Genomic DNA, 16,909 nt, shown 5'->3' on the forward strand with positions numbered 1-16,909 from the left:
CTCCCCCTCTCTCTACCTCTCTCCCTCCCCCCCTCTCTCTTGCTCTCTCTCCCTCTCTCTCTCTATTTCTCCCTCTGTCTCTCTCTCTCTCTCTTTCTCTCTCTCTTTCTCCCTCCCTCCCTCTCTTGCCAGCCCTCTGTCTGACTCTCTAGCGCCCCCTCTTGCTCATACACTGTCAGTTGCATGATAGTAGCTCCTCCTTCCATTTGTCTCAGTAGTTAGCCGCCGCCTCCCAGAGCGAAGCTCTGCCTTCCTAGAGGGCCGTTAGCAGAGAGAGTAGCCTGACTGCAGGTCTGTACAGGCCTGTACAGACCCAGGCACAGGCAGGAGAGCCTGTGGGCACCCAGAGGGACCGAAGAGGAAGGTAGAGTGATGAAGGACTAGGGTGAGAGTGCTGTGGGCGGACCTGTACGCTGGCCCCTGTCCCCGGGTGGGCGTCTGAGGAGGGGGGCACCATGGTGCAGAGCAGGGCCCTGGGGGGGGCGTCCCGCACCTCACCCGTCAAACTGGGCTGCCACCCACGCGTGTCCACTCTCAGGAAGAGACTGCACTTTCGCAAGGACCCGTGAGTACACGCAGCTCTCTTCCCCTCTGGGGGTTCTGGTGGGTCAGTCATGGTCTAAAGGTTGATCTGATTGTACTGCTTGGAAAACATACATCTCTACATCTCTTCACATTTTTGTGGTAGTGTTTCCTGATCCTGGTAAGTAAGGATCTGCAGGACGGGGAGTTGCTCGGATGTAAATGGACGTGAAAGTCACAGTCTCATGAGGAAATGGTGCGGTTAGATCTGTATTGGACTAAATTAATTGGCAAACACAAATTAATAAATGTTCTCATTAGAAATATGAACATAACTCAGTTTACTACTTCTCGATTTCTTGGTATTCAGTGTTTAATACTAATGTTTGCATTATTTAGTCGACTGATAAGTTCCGTAACATTTTGTGTTCAAAGTAAATCCGCTGAACCATGTTTGTTTATGTTTTTATTTACATATTTTGTGTCAGTATTGCAGATTACTAAATTATTTTCATGGTCTACATCCCATGACCTTCATCAGGTTTTACTGTTAGGATGTAAGTGTGCCTGACATCTATCCTAGAGCCAGCAGTAGTATGAGGGCAGACGGCCATTAGAAGCCCCAGCAAGGCTCACCGTGGCTGGGCTGAGCAATCTGACACTCCCCCCTGATTCCAGCCCAGGGAAGGCAAGCTGTGGGATGAATTAGTCATGTAGGTGATGGGGACCACGAGGCTCTCGAGACGACATGGACCTGTTTAAGATGCAGTGGGATATGAGCAAATGTGTGTGTGTGTGTGTGTGTGTGTGTGTGTGTGTGTGTGTGTGTGTGTGTGTGTGTGTGTGTGTGTGTGTGTGTGTGTGTGTGTGTGTGTCAGTATTATAGTTTTGAAAGTTTAATTGGTTTTGACTTTTATTTAGTTTTCTTCAATTTTCATTAATTTAACGAGAAATGTAATAGTTAATTATTACTTAGTTTGAATCCTGAACATTTATTATATAAACTGGTGACAAGAAATATAACAAGGTTTTGATAAAAATCAATCAAATATAAAGTCTAAAAGTACAATCAGGTGCATATAATTGGACATTCCACTTCTGCCCACACGTCCATGTACGTGAGACACTAGTTCTTTGGTCTCTTAGATGGCCGGTCCAGCTACATCTGCTCGTCAGTCGCTTCTGGTCTCGCCACGTTGTGTTGTACTGAACTTTTTTATTTGTTAACGAGTAAATAGTTTTTCTGTTAACGATAATAACCCTGTGTGTGCTGTCTGCTGTTTCTCTGCGAACTGTGTGCTCATGTGTGTTGTACGTGTTTCTGCCTCCGGTCAACCACAACCTTCCATTTGTTAGACACAGTGACTGTAATTGTGGTTAATCCCAGTGGTGCTACGCTGCAGGGACGATTCACCATCATAATCAGAGCAGTGCTGAGGTTTCAGGCCACGCAGGACACGCACGTGCAGCCTTTGACAGACACTCTAATGTGTGAATTCATTTGTAGCAGCATGACAGCGTTTGTGCTCCTCTGCTCCGAGTCAGTCATCTTCTCCCGGCTCAGCCAGGTGAGCGCTAGGTGTTTGCTCCCATAACAAAGGAGTCTGTTATTCTCCCAACCACCTCCTTCGTTGGCTCTTCCCCACCTTGTCCGAGTGATCCAGGACAGGTTCAATTATGTGTCGACGGGGCTCCTGTTGTGTCAGTGTGAGAGGAGACAGGTGACATCCTGATGAGGTTTCGCTGTTTGAAGCCCTTATCATGCTCATCGTCTTTTGCCTTGAGGAAAAGACCCAGACCTGTGTTCTTCTAGGTGATGGCCAAGATATCAAAGTCCTGCTCCCTATTTGAATATAAATGTGCATTTGCTTCAGTCCTTTATCACAGCATGTTTTTGTGTTATTTAGTGTGTTTATATGTAAATAAACCCTTACTGCTCTGCTGCACAACACTGATTAACATGCAGTACAGTGTATAGCGTATCTCTTCATATCTAATATTTGTCGTTGTGTGGCACATCCATTGAGTCCAAAGTGAGTCTGGGGGGTTGGGAGTGCATGTGTTAATGTATTTAACGTACTGTGGTGTAAGTAGCTTTTTGGTGCTTTAAAGAAAGGTGTGTGCGTGCATGTGTGTGCGCACGTGTGTGTCTGTGTGTGTGCGCGCGCGCGCATTTGTGTCTGTATGTATGTGTGCGTGTGTGTGTGTGTATGTGTGCGTGTGTGTGTGTGTGTGTGTGTGTGTGTGTGTGTGTGTGTGTGTGTGTGCGCGTGTGTGTGTGGGTACTCTGAGGTCACATTTACATGCTCCCTAATGTGTGAACAGCTTGTAAAAGTGCTGATTCATCTGAACACAGGGAGGCAGCGAAGAGATGCTGGACAGACCCACTCATCCTACACAGCAGTAGCAATAAATCTGCCCAAATTATTATTCTCAAACACACACACACACTTGCGCACACACACCCAACTGATATTAGCGCTCTGTTTCAATAAATGTTTTGTTCATACTGGACAGTGGAATGACCAAAATATGAATACCAGAGTTTGCGTGTAGAAGCTTCCTGCCCTGCAGGATCTCACTACACGTGACTCCCCCGAGCTGTGAGCGCTTCATAAGAACTAACAGTGAGGAATGAATAGATGCACAGGGCAGCAGAGACCCCACATCTACATACACGTCTGATGGTCCTTCAGTTGGTCTCGCTGCAGGAGAGGGGCGGGTTCACACGGCTGTACCACTCTGGCCACCGCCACCACGCTTTCATCTTCATCAATCTTCTCCAGCCAGCCTCCCAGCAGGGGGGCGTGGCCTTCAGGAGGGGGCGTTGCCTTCAGGAGGCGATGTCATGTTCTGCTGCTCAACAGAGTCTGCTCTGCCCTGTTCCCTTACACACACTAATGACACCAGCCTGCTCACTCAGAGCAGGTGGCTTCCTCAGACGTGTGTGCGTGCTTTCATCTTCTAATTAGCAGTAATGTAACTAGATCTGTTAGCGTTGTCATGTGAAAATCAGCTTGGCCTTCCGGTATCTACTGTTATGACACAACACTTGGTCTTGTCCTCCTCCTATCGTTACCTCTATCGTTACCTCTGCCTTTGTCATTTCAGTTGTAGGAGAGACATCTTAGTCAGTGACATTAGCCTCTGATGGTTTGAAGCTCAAATGAAGTTTGCCGCTGCAACTCCACCATGACCCACCGTCTTGAGAAGCCCGAAATGGACGAGATGTTGGTCTGGTTTTTTTTTTTTTTACAGTTGCTATTTAACACTTTAAACACTAAACCGCATTCAACACAGCCATTTTATGCTTATGTGGAATTACGAGTGAGCAATTGTTTATTGTATATTTACAAAAAATATACATTTATTTACAAAAAAGTGCTTACTTATGAAAGGCAAATAAATAGCATATTTTAGACCAATATGCTGAAGCTTTTCTATATATGGATTTAATTGCATGCCATTGTCTTGCCACACAAACACATTTTTAGACTCTTGCTGAAGACGAAGAGGGATGAAGGATCTGTTTGCGTGTGCAGAGGTGGGTGGGGCTTATACATCACAGCTGTGCTAAAAGACTCAGACTCCTACAACCTTGTATGTTTCTCTCATTTAATTGGGTACCAGCTGCTACTCTTCCATCCTCCAGCAGAGTCAGTGCAGCTCCGCAGGAGTGCAGAGGCTCCTGTAGGGGGCGCCCACGCACACAATTTCTAGAGTTTTGTACAGAACAGCAAAGGGTGAGAGTGTGAGAGAGGGAAACGGGGTAAGAGAGAAGAGATAGTGACAAAGGGATGAAGCAAAAAAGAATAGGAGAGAGGGAATGAGTGTGTGGGAGTGAGAGAGACACGTATAGAAGAGAGAGGGTTAGGGTTAGACAAAGAGAGAAGGAAAGAGTGAGAATAAAACCCATACCAGTGTCCTATTACCGTGACGGATGATTCATGCAAGACCTGCAGACTGAGGTTATCTCACACTTCTATCAGATACCTCACACACACACACACACACACACACACACACACACATGCACACACTACACACACCACACACACACACACACGCACACACAAATGTGTACACCTGCTTTTCCATGTGGAGGAAGCATAAAGCTGGTCTGATTCATTTTCCATCTCACCCCACATCATGAATCATCTTTAATGAGCCACTGTATTCATTCATCTCATTTGAGATTAACACGATATACCTTCTCTCTCTCTCTCTCTCTCTCTCTCTCTCTCTCTCTCTCTGTGTGTGTGTGTGTGTGTGTGTGGGTGGGTGGGTGTGTGTGTGAGAGTGTGTGTGTGTGTGTGTAAGTAGGTCAGGTACAGTAAGGTTTTTATTAATGTGTAGTGTTTATTTTCTGATAATGGTGACTTACATACCCTCACCCACTAGCAGACTGTTGTAAATTCCAGATATGTGTGAGATTGTAGCTTAATGCCTCTGTAAACATAAAACCGAAAGTCGACCATCAGGTAAATAATCTTCCAGAAATATTATTTTGCATCTAGATATGCTTAAACAGCATTTTCAAGCATTCCAAATGCTTATAATATGGTTTCAGTGCAAAACAGTGTTTTAAGTTAACGTACACAAAGATAACACTTTGTGTGTTGGTCTCATGTCATAACAGTGTTTTCAAATGAAAAAAAGTATTTACACTTTGTTCATGTACCTTTCTCTTTTCTCTTAACCTGTAAAGTTCCATAGAGTTTGTGGATGTGACCAGGCAAATTCTACCAGGCAAAATCTTCTTCTTCCACTACTGCAAGAGTAGACTCAATTAAAAGGGTCAGATGAGCGGCTCTCTAAACAGGATGGTAAGGTGGTCGATTAGCATCTTCTCAGCAACTGAGACCTTCACTCTGCTGGGGAGCCACAGCTGCTGGTCTGACCTCCTGATTGTTTCCTTTTAGACCTGTGTTTGAGTCCGATGTAGGGGGTCTGCTTTCAGCCTTCCTCAAACCAGCTTAAATCAGCTTAAACCAGCTTAAACCACCTGCCAAAATGCCATTACCCAGCACAAAAATAGCACAAATCTTTTCACAACACTAAAACACTGGAACATGAGGCTTGATTACAGATTAAACCGCACTCATCTTTAGAAAGAATACAGTAGTATTCCTGTACTAGTACTATACTAGTTAGTTTACTATGAGTAGAGTTAGTTATGACTCTACTATGAGTCAATAAATAAATGAGTTTGTGCTTAGTCATAAAAGTTGCCAGTTCTACATTGGTACAGCTTGGTATAATATCAGTGGTTACTGTTACTGTGATGTGTGTTTATGGCTATGTCCATATTAATCCATGACAGTGTGTGATGGTTCTGATTTTGTTGTCTTTCTTGCATTTATCTTGCACCTGCTGATAGTTTTACCACATTTGTGTATCATTTAGACATTCAATCATTAGATTGTGATTTGCGTGATATTGTTGTGGTTCTTACTGAATTGCTACTGTTTTCATATTGTATGTGTTTTATTTTTTATGTTTATTTATGTGTTTTATGTGTTTACATTGTTTTTATGATTAGAATGTGTTTTGCTATCCCCTCATGCCAAGCTGGAGCTGATTTATTTTCAGTGTTTGCACTTGGGTCCATGTGGGATTAACCACACAGTCTCACATCCCTGGCGCTGGTCACTAACTGAGCATGACAATCACCAAATCACCTGATTCTCAGCCCTGCTCTCTGATTGGTCGGCCCTCTCCGACCTCCGCATGGCCAGAGAGCGCCGGGATGGAGAGGCTCTCGGCGGTTTGGTGCTGCAGTGGCGCTCCCTAGCGTCGGCACAGGGTACTGCGTCTGCAGGAAAACGCTCTGGGAGAGAACAGGGAGGGCAAAAGAGAATCGCGTACGGAGTAATAATAAAATAAAACATTATTGAGCAGCCTTTGTATTTAAAACAGCAGTAGTTGTTCTAGGTACACTTGTACATGGTTTATGAAGGAATTCACATGGGTGTTTTTGTACAAAATCCCTGATTTTGTTTAAGTGTACCTAGGAGAATTTATGTTTTGCCAGCATCAGTTCTTCTACGTACACTTACACAAAGTCAGGGATTTTCTAGGATTATATTCAGGTGTATGATTATAACAAATGGGTGATAATGATCATTTTCATATGTAGGTCAAAACAGTCATTAGTTATAAGAGAAACAGCTGTATATGAGGCTTAAAACGGGGTGGAACAGGCGAACCGCTACAAATGTGAGGTGGTAGAAGTCTGATGGCACAGGGCATGCACCATGGCAAAACTCTGCTCCAACTAGACCAGAAACACAAGGTCTCTCCCAGGCTACCATCTCAGAGCAGACTGCGGTTTCAAGATGTGCTGTACAAGCTCTTTTGAAGAACAGAGAAATGGGGCCGTGTTAAAGACCCTAGACACGGCAGTCAGGCACGGAAACCTAGTGCATTGGTCGAAAGATGCATCACGTTTGCTTCCCTTCGTAATCGTAAGATGTCCAGCAGTGTTCCCAGCTCAGAACTAGAACTGGGCAGAATCCAGTGGGACCAGTGCAAACGTTCAACCATTCACCCTTCAGAAAAATCCAGCCAGAAATCTTCATTGAAGAATTGTGTCCAAAGCGCCATTTGATGTATGAACAACTATGCACCAAAACGGGGATAGGGGTGCAGAAAAAAATTCATTAGGTGCTCTGGAGTGATGAGTCAAAATTTGAAATGTTTCATACATGAGACATCTGGACAAAAATAACTGAGCTGGGAGTAGATTCTTTATTTAGGCACTGCTATCCAGACAAAGAGGATGGTATATGGTATATGGTAGGATGGTATTATAGCCCACTTAAAGTAATTGAACGTTAGTTTTAACATCAGCAGGCTACACGTTAATACTACAACTGTAAGGTCTAAGATATACTGCACAATAAATAAAAGCTCACCACGAGTGCCTGTCAGGTCTGGAGTCTCCAGATACAGTATGTGTCTCACGCCCCTCATTATAATCTCATTATTTAATGCGTGTATTCTCATTTATTTTTGAGGTTGTTTAAGTTGCCAACGTTCGTTCCTGATCGTGCAATAATACCTGAAACGTAATGCTAAATTTACCCTGGTCTGCAAACTGACAGCTAACAAGAAAATCGTAGCAAGTTAATGGAGCGTGTACAAAATTTAGGAAGTCGTTACTGCTTAATATATTATGGAGGTTACTTGAAAAAAGTATTTAATAACTATCGATACAGGCTAACTAGTATGCTTGTTGTCCATAATAAACTTTGTGACGTGTGTTGTGTAATATTGACTCGTTGTGTAATATTGAAATAAACATCACAGTCACATGCAGAGAAAGAAATCGCTCGAGTTCGAACCGAGGCAAGACTCCAGATTTACAACCTGTTTTATTCAAATGATTAATGAGATTCTTGTTTTTATTCCTACACCTAAATCTACAGATATTAAGATTGTAGTGAAGTACAATACTGTAAGCGCGTGCCATGCAAGCGTGTCTCCCCCTCGGGTCAAACGTGTCATCGAAACTAAAAACGAGACTTCGCGATGTCGCGCGCACAAATATAACAAACCCCTCCCCCTCGCATATGAGTTTATGCGTGTTTGGGTATAAGACTTTTGTGTGTGTTGCGCAGGGCCGGAGTGGGACACTTTTTCAGCCCGGGAGTTTCATGTCCAAATCCGGCCCAAAATTATTTTTCCCTCCCAATCGGCCCAAACTAGAGACTGACATGAGCCGGCCCATCGCCTCCCGAATCTCCCGATTAGCCACTCTGGCTCTGGTTGCTTGTAAGACATTCTGGATCTTTGTCACGGTCTTCAGCTTGTTATAAAATGACACGTGCTGTAGCCAACGTGTGGCTTTATTATTTGAATAATTGTTTTAAAACTTATGTCTGTGGCTGGTGAGTTTCCTCACGTGGTTGTCACGTAATCTGTTGTAAAGTGCAGCTGCTTTTCAAAATGACTACAGTACAAAGTCTATTTGGACTAGACTAGACTAGGTGCTATGTTTTTACCTTTGCGAAATGGCCCATTGCTGCATAATAGAAGAAAACAAAAAGAATATTGTTGTGCTAAGATGATCGTGACCGTGGCCGCGTCTGCGCAGGCTGATCAGGAAGAGAGCTGTCCGTTCAGCACCACGCCGTCTGGCGTTAGGAAGGACCCTGTTGGGCGAAAGACGGTGTAGCATATTCGCTCTCTTCTGCAATACATACATATCGGGTGGTTAAGGATGCGCAAGGCTGCTATTTATATGCATGGAAATTTATACGTATACAGATGACATACTTTACAGTATATAAAACAAGTGCTTATCAGTACATCTAGGTCTTAGAATTATTACTTTTCAGATACACTTTAATGCTATAGCTGTGTGGCTGTGTGTGTGTGTGTGTGTGTGTGTGTGTGTGTGTGTGTGTTTCAAAGAGAGAGAGAGATTCCAATCCTCACCTGGATAATAACACCATTGTGTACATACATGCTTAATGGGGGTTTTCTTTTTGTTGTTTTGTTTGTGTGTGGGTGTAAAGGTGGTGTGTGCATGTGTGTGTGTGTGTGTGGGGGGGGGGGGGGGGGGGGGGGGGGAGACTGCACCTAATGTAGCAGTAAACAGTTGATGTGATTATGGCATGTGTGCACTATCATAAGATGACTAGAGCTGGCGGGGGGACAGATAGACACTTGTGCGTACAGGGAGATGTGGGTGAAGTGAGCTGTGCTAGTTGTTGACCTCCTGCTCTATGACTTGTGGTACACTAGAGGGCGCCATGACTCACACACACACACACACGCACACACACACACACAAACACACACACAGAAGGAGCACACTACACACACACACACACACACACACACACCATTCTCAGAGTGTTCTGTATATCCTGCATTAAGGGATTTGAAGACCAGCTGGTTAATCCTGTCATGTGTTGTGCACACACACACACACACAAACACACACACACACACACACACACACACACACACACGTCCTGCTCCAGAGGCATCTCTCCTAACAGGACACAGGGATTGTGTTGGAGTGCTATGCATGGCTCCAGTGAGGACCCTGAGTAAGAGAGAGCAGGAATCTGATTCTTTCATCTGAAGAGGAAGCAGACTGTGTAGAGCAGGAGGAGGCGGAGCTTTGAGGAAACGGAGCATGCTCAGTGAGCAGCAGAGACCGGCAAAAGAGGCTCGTACTTTTATCTGCAGTAGGGCTCTGAGAGAGAGTGAAAGAGAGGCTGCAGCATTTTGGAGAGCACGCTTGTGTGTGTGTGAGTGTGTGCACACAAGCAGCTACTAATCACTGCGAATGCTCAGGACAGACAGGGCTGTTAGCAAGCGCGAGATGTGTTAGCGGAGGCGTCTCCAGCTGCGTTGCCGTGCAGGGCACGGGCCGAGCTGCTCGGGACAGTCCCCTCCTCCCCCCCCCGCCATGCTACTGGATGCCCGGCGAGCCGAGCGGCAAGACGACGCTATGGCAACAGGACAGCCTGCACCGCACTAATGAAAGGCTTCAAGCTCGCCTGGTAAGAACCATTCCCTCCCCCGCCATCCAGGGTGCACCTGCCTTTACCTTCTTTTCCTCTCTTCTCCTCTCCTCTCTTCTCCTCTCCTCCCCTCCCCTCTCCTGTCTTCTCTCACTGCGGTACTGCTGCTGTTCCCTGCGTGTGCCTGTGTTTGTGAGTCTGTGTGTGTGCGCCTCATCCTGCCGGCTGATGGATATTTTTAGTGCAGTGCTGCCCGGTGCAGGAGGCCCAGAGAGACCCACAGGATGTGATGTTCATCTGCTGCCTCGCTGCCCTAATGCTCTCCCCACCTGAACCCCCCCCCCCCCCCCCCACCTGAACCCCCCCCCCACGCTGCACCCGCCCCCCACCTGAACCTCCCTCACCCTGCACCCTCTCCCCACCTGAACCCCCCTCACCCTGCACCCTCTCCCCACCTGAACCCCCCCACGCTGCACCCGCCCCCCACCTGAACCCCCCTCACCCTGCACCCGCCCCCCACCTGAACCCCCCCCCCCCCACGCTGCACCCTCTCCCCACCTGAACCCCCCCACCCTGCCACCCTGCACCCGCTCCCCACTTGAACCCCCCCCCCATATGCACCGCAGTGTTCCCACAGCCCCTCTGATGCTGGGGGTGTTACCAGAGGGTTTGTTTACATTGCCAGTGCTTCAACACAAGCTAACTAACTAGCACGGCTCTCACCGGTGATCCACCCCTCTTGCTCACCCAGATGAACTGATTAGCACTTTGGCAGGTTTTCTCCTTTATGCAGAGGAGTCCAGAGTAGGAACCAGCCAAACGTCTGTCAGGCAGGGGCATGCGGGGATCCCCTCTCCCCCTCCCCCTGGGCTCCGCTGCTCCCCAGCTGCTGGAGGGAGGGGTGGGTTGGGGGGGTTAGTGTGTGACAGACCAGCGCTCAGCTCTGCATTTATATAATGCTCTGCCCCTATTGGCACCGGAACGGTTCTGTGTTTGCAAGCAGCGGCTTATATCGGACTCACTGTATGAGCAGAGGAGACTTAGAATGACTCAGCGATTTTGTGATGACGAACAGTGCATGCTCGAGTGGTGCCCGTCTTCCTCTTTATGAAATTTCCTTCTGAAGAGAAGTCACCTGCACCTTATTTTTATTTTTCATCCCCATATAGTCTTAAAATGTCTCCTGGCGGTCTGCTGTCAGGATCTGGCTTATGGCCTTTGAGCATTTCTCAAAGTTTGAACCCATCACTTTCTCATTGGCCAGGCGATTCAGTCAGACACGTGATGTTCCTGGTCTAGGCGATGGAGTAAGCTGCACTCTGTCCCAGGGAGAGTGTCATGAAAGCAGCAACATGCCAGCTAGAGCTTTCTGGGAATCGTGAGCTGCCTTAAAGGAAAACTTTATGTGTGCTGTCATTGGCTAACAAATCTGAAATCACTTAACATACGAGATTAAATGTGCTAGACAGACAGTACTGTGTAATACATGCAGACAGACAGCACTATGTAATATATGCAGACAGACAGTACTGTGTAATACATGCAGACAGAGAGTATTGTGTAATATATGCAGACAGACAGTACTGTGTAACATGCAGACAGACAGTACTGTGTAATACATGCAGACAGACAGTACTGTGTAGTACATGCAGACAGACAGCACTGTGTAATACATGCAGACAGAGAGCACTGTGTAATATATGCAGACAGACAGTACTGTGTAATACATGCAGACAGACAGTACTGTGTAATATATGCAGTCAGATAGTACTGTGTAATACATGCAGACAGACAGTACTGTGTAATACATGCAGACAGACAGTACTGTGTATTATATGCAGACAGACAGTACTGTGTAATACATGCAGACAGACAGTACTGTGTAATATATGCAGACAGACAGTACTGTGTATTATATGCAGACAGACAGTATTGTGTAATACATGCAGACAGACAGTACTGTGTATTATATGCAGACAGACAGTACTGTGTATTATATGCAGACAGACAGTACTGTGTAATACATGCAGACAGACAGTACTGTGTAATATATGCAGACAGACAGTACTGTGTAATGATGGTGAATGACATACACTTACTGTCATTTTTATTCTCAATGACAAGCCTTACGATGTAAGATGATCCAGAACCTCTGGGGAGTGATTCATCTATATTTATTGCAATATGAAATAATTCTACTGTCTTTGTTGTGGAAGAATGATGAGATTAGAGAGCAGTTACTGCCCCCTGCTGCCTTGGTGGTCAAACTGGTTTGAGGGTTAGTGCCTGCAGGATTATGGCAGGTTGCCAACTTCTCCTGCAGGTTGCAGCACATGTAAAGGGTCTTACCCCCCTTGTGAGGGTCCAGATCAGAGTCCCGTTAGGCAGATCTGAGTCCTGTCATATGTTCTGTGCCAGGGGGGGGTACGCAGCCACACACACACAATAGCATCCAGGCAACCTCTTTCTAATAAACAATCAATTGCGTTACATCTGTGGCCATCCAATCGTTGATGGTCAAAGATTTCAGGATCCGCTGTTAGTATAATTGATTGTGCATATGATGGGGATATTTGTTTTGTAATGGTGTGTGTATGTGTGTGTGTGTATGTGTGTGTGTGTGTGTGTGTGTGTGTGTGTGTGTGTATGTGTGTGTGTGTGTGTGTGCCGGAGAAGGCTGTCATGAAGGTGGTTGCCGTGGGGACTTTGTCCTCAGCATTCTCTAGTCTGCCAAGTCGATTTCGTCACGTTCACGTTTACTGCAGCGGCTGATGGATGTTGTGGTTTTAGAGTTTCAGAGATGTAGGGCCGTGACCCTGCTGCACTGGTCTGAAAGACCTCAGCTCTAATCCTTCTGCTGTGGTAATTAGAGCTCATTTCTTATGCTCTTTTTAGCAGGATGAGTTTGAAACAGCAAACACCAAATGCCATTTTATTTTAATAAAGGGCAGACCAACTCAGACCTGTCAGCACAGACCTGTCAGCACAGACCTGTCAGCACAGACCTGTCATGTCCAGCAGCTGTTCAGAGATGCACTGACCTACAAACATCTGCTGTTAAGACAGCAAGACTCCTTTGGTGCTGACTTATCATTCTACAAATAAAAAAGCGGCTAATATCATACTGAAACTCTGCAGAGACCACATCTCTTATAAACCAAAACATTAAAGAGTGAGATTTGACCATTCAGATATTAACTGTGGTACTGCAGCCTGCAACCAATCTAGATGTGCTACACATAAACCATAAAATAACTGGCACTAAAGGATCATTTGTCATCACTCATTCATCATTATGCATTACAGTGGAAGTTGTGTACGACAGTACTTGTAGCTAATAGGTCCAATCAGAAACCAAGACATGCTGACTGATTTGTTGAACACCTTCGTACCATCAGGACTGAGTACATGTAATTTCCAGTGGCAAGACATTTTAATATTAATGGCCATAGTATTAATGACATGTCTGTTTGCAATTCAAAGAAAACTAAACTGATTGAATGTGATGGTATATATAGATATCACCATCACATGGGTATACGATGTTTACCCATGCAAAACAAATGGACTCTTAAAGCATTCAGTTAGAATAGTCAGAATAGTCCCCCAGAGTGCTGGTGGTGAACAGACCCTGGGATAAAAAAAGAGAAAAATAAAAAAAGTAAAAAGTAAAGGGGACGTGTGATTGGTGCTGCTGCTGAGAGGTCTGGGGGAGTTGGAGTGGAGGCGGAGCCTGCATCGTCATGGTGACGTGTGTGCTTCCATTCATGAAAAGCATGAATACCGAATGGACCGACAAGCTTACGGCAAAAAGCAGGAGCCATTATGCAAAGCAGAAGCCGACGCCCTCCTCCTCCTCCTCCTGTGATCAGTCCTGTACTGAAGGAACGAGAGAAGGAGAGAGAGATGTTTATGGAGAGAGAGAGCGAGAGAGACACGTATGTAGATAAAGAGGCGAGTGAGCAAGCTTGTGTGAGACAGCGTGCGTCTGAGCTCTTGGCTCGGCTGTGTGATGCGCAGGGAGGTGGTTCCTCTCCCCCTCCCCTCCATCCCTCCATCCCTCCATCCTCGGGGCTGCTGGATGAATGAATGAAGAACGGGAGCTTTGTGCTTCTACGCGGTCCTTTATGGCTTCCAGGTTTGTCCACATCTGACATCACCATTAAGCTCAGTCATTGTTTGCACGGTGGGGTCCGGTAGGGGTCCGGTAGGGGTCCGGTGGGGGGAGGGGGGATCATCGCTGCTCACTCTCATGCTGCACAAGCCCTGTTCACTGGCTCATCTGTCTTCATGTGGAGATATAGTGGGGATGGACTTCTATTGAGTAAGCATGTTTTCCCCTCCTCTCAGCAGAACACTCCGGTGCAGAATTAATTAACATGCTGTTTTTCTGTTAGTAGCTTTTCCAATTGGTAGCGTGCCACGTTCTAACCAAGCACACTAAATAATCATTCATATTTGCGTCTGGCTGCTGTGCGTGGGGGAAGCGGTCTCCATCTCCGTGGTTTTAGCTGAGCAGCACAGCCTGTCTGGACCTGGACTCAGCGCGGGGGACTACCCTGCTAATGCTGCCGTGTGGCCGTTTGAATAGGTGTCTGTCTTTCAGTTCATTCACACTGAAGATACAACCACCCAAAGCTGCGGGACAGGATCCTGGTGGTCCTAACGCATGTATTAGAATTTGGTGCTGTTTACATTTGACTTTACAGATCATTTACTGCTAACTTGGTTGACGTCCGGACATAGAATGAAAATGATTTGTTTGTCCTTGGAATATGACATTAATAGCCATTACACATTAAATATGTCTGCTTTGCTAAGTTCATAATACCTGATGCTGCTTCGTGTTTTGCTGTGCTGAATACAGTTCTCAGATCAGCTAGTTCATAGTGTCATAATAAAAGAGAATGCAGTGTAATATTTGCCACATGTTTCAGGTCAGTTTCTTGTGGTGATGAACATTCTGCAACAAGTAAATGTGTGTCATCATCCACACATACACATCGTGGTATAGCTGAATAAGTATATGGAACAGGCATACTGTGACCCTCCAACTCTGTTGTCACCTCCTTCGAATCTAAACCTTCTCATAAACAAAACGGGGTCACAAAACTCTTTGTCACGTCTTTACTGATTGATATCTATACCCCTCACCTTTTTCGTTAGTTGAAGTCAGATATTGTTGCATTGAAATTTTCATAGTGAGCTGACAAGCTAAGCAAGAATCTAGAGTTTGGAAATAAAAAATGATTTTTATATGTAATAACATGTAATGGTTAAGGGGTAAGATTGGCGTTGATGTAAATTTAAAAATAAGTTCCCTATTAAAAATAAATAAATGTTCACATTACTAAATGCTAAATATATGCACACAGCCATCTATGTAATTTATGTCCCTCTCTATCTTTCCGTCTCTCTATCTCTTTGCTCACAATCTCTGTCTCTGCCCTTTGCTTTTACCTACTTTCCTCTTTCCCTCTCTCTGTCCATTTCTCTACTTCTTTCTTCCAATTTATCTTGGCCTCTTTCTCTCACTCTCTCACTCCATCTCTCTCTTCCTCCCTCCCTCTGTTCGCTCCCTGACTGGAGCAGTATGGACCTGTTTAAGCTGCTCGTATGTAATTGTTTGAAAGTTCTTGCTCTTGTTTTACCGTTGGACATTTGGGCTCTTTTTTTTTTTTTGCTCTAATGTACATGCATACTTAGTCATGTGAGATAACATGTTTCTCAGGTTATAAACCTTTTCAAATTCTCCAAACTTTAAATTTGCCTTCCAGTAAGTTGGGTTTTTTTGTCTCCCTGGACGTCATCTTGGTGATGACGTAGCCTATATGACAGTGTTTTAAAAGAAAAACTGGTCTGATCTCTGAACACGATCCTGTGTTGTAGTCACAGAGGAGCTTCGTGTTACCCTGCTGGAGCTTAATCAAAGTCCAAACGCTGAGGCAGCTCACGACTTCACGTCCTGTGGATCTGTGACCTGAGCACAAGGCTCCCAGTGGCACTTTATGCAATGGATATGTTCATGGAAGCTTCCGGAAATGCGTGACTCTTTTCACCTTGTAGAGGAAGATCTACTGTTTGTTTTGTAATGAATACACACACAGGCTCCAAGAACCTTTAGTGTAGAATTATGTTTGAGGGCTCTAAATCACACACAAATTTTTTTTTTTTTTTATCATACATTGTGATTTCCAGATAAAATTTTTTTTTTAGATTATGTCTCTCACAGTGGACATGCACCTAAAACGAAAATTTCAGACCCCTCCATGATTTCTAAGTGAGAGAACTTGTCATGGGGTGTTCAAATACTTATTTTCCTCACTGTATTTAATTATATTTAGGTTTATACTGGTTGTTGTTAGTGTACTGATTGATACTGACATATGTGTTTTTCTCTGGATGAATGTCATCATTACACATGTGCATAAACGGGACAGTAAAGGTGAGGAGCTATTATAACCACCACTTCTCCTCATCTGCCTCTGTCTGAGGGACTGTTAGCATTCTCAACATTCTCCACAAGCACAGCAGGTCGTGAGGCACCTCTGCCTCCACGTAAAGCCTCGTTATTCAGAACCACACTCACCGTGCTGTCCCTGGGTGCCCAGAGGCCGGGGGAGAGCTGTCGCCCCTTGTCCATTCCTGGCAGCTGACAGAGCGGACACGGAGGGACCGCTGGACGGGTTCTGGCCACGCCGCTCGCCCTCTTTACGAGGCTGTGGTCTATTACTACTTGCCAAGAGGAGTGTTGTTCCAAACTTGAAACTAAATAAACACGTTTGAGAACTGCAGGATTTGGACAAAACACTGCTGAATACTGCACTCTGCAACTGGAATATCCCTTTTTTAATATTAATAATATGCCCTTTTAATATTAATGATATGTCCTTTTAATATTTGAA

General features: G+C 45.3%; 1 protein-coding gene across 19 annotated transcripts in view; it reads left to right on the forward strand.

Annotated features, from left to right (window-relative positions):
- The window catches only part of gramd1ba (GRAM domain containing 1Ba), a 56,931-nt gene that overhangs the window by 14,282 nt on the left and 25,740 nt on the right, over positions 1 to 16,909 (forward strand). For 2 of the 19 annotated variants that reach the window (XM_077019307.1, XM_077019308.1), the window contains exon 1: positions 9,118 to 10,043. The exons of 11 other annotated variants lie outside the window; for them this stretch is intronic. In XM_077019307.1, the coding sequence (XP_076875422.1) occupies positions 10,021 to 10,043 (23 nt within the window). In that variant the 5' untranslated portion in view covers positions 9,118 to 10,020. Of the gene's footprint in view, positions 1 to 19; positions 566 to 9,117; positions 10,044 to 13,794; positions 14,143 to 16,909 lie in introns of those variants that run through there. 6 more of the 19 variants (XM_077019309.1, XM_077019304.1, XM_077019313.1 and 3 more) reach the window with 6 other exon arrangements.

This window comes from Brachyhypopomus gauderio, chromosome 10, assembly GCF_052324685.1.
Source record: "Brachyhypopomus gauderio isolate BG-103 chromosome 10, BGAUD_0.2, whole genome shotgun sequence".
Classification (NCBI taxonomy): domain Eukaryota; kingdom Metazoa; phylum Chordata; class Actinopteri; order Gymnotiformes; family Hypopomidae; genus Brachyhypopomus; species Brachyhypopomus gauderio.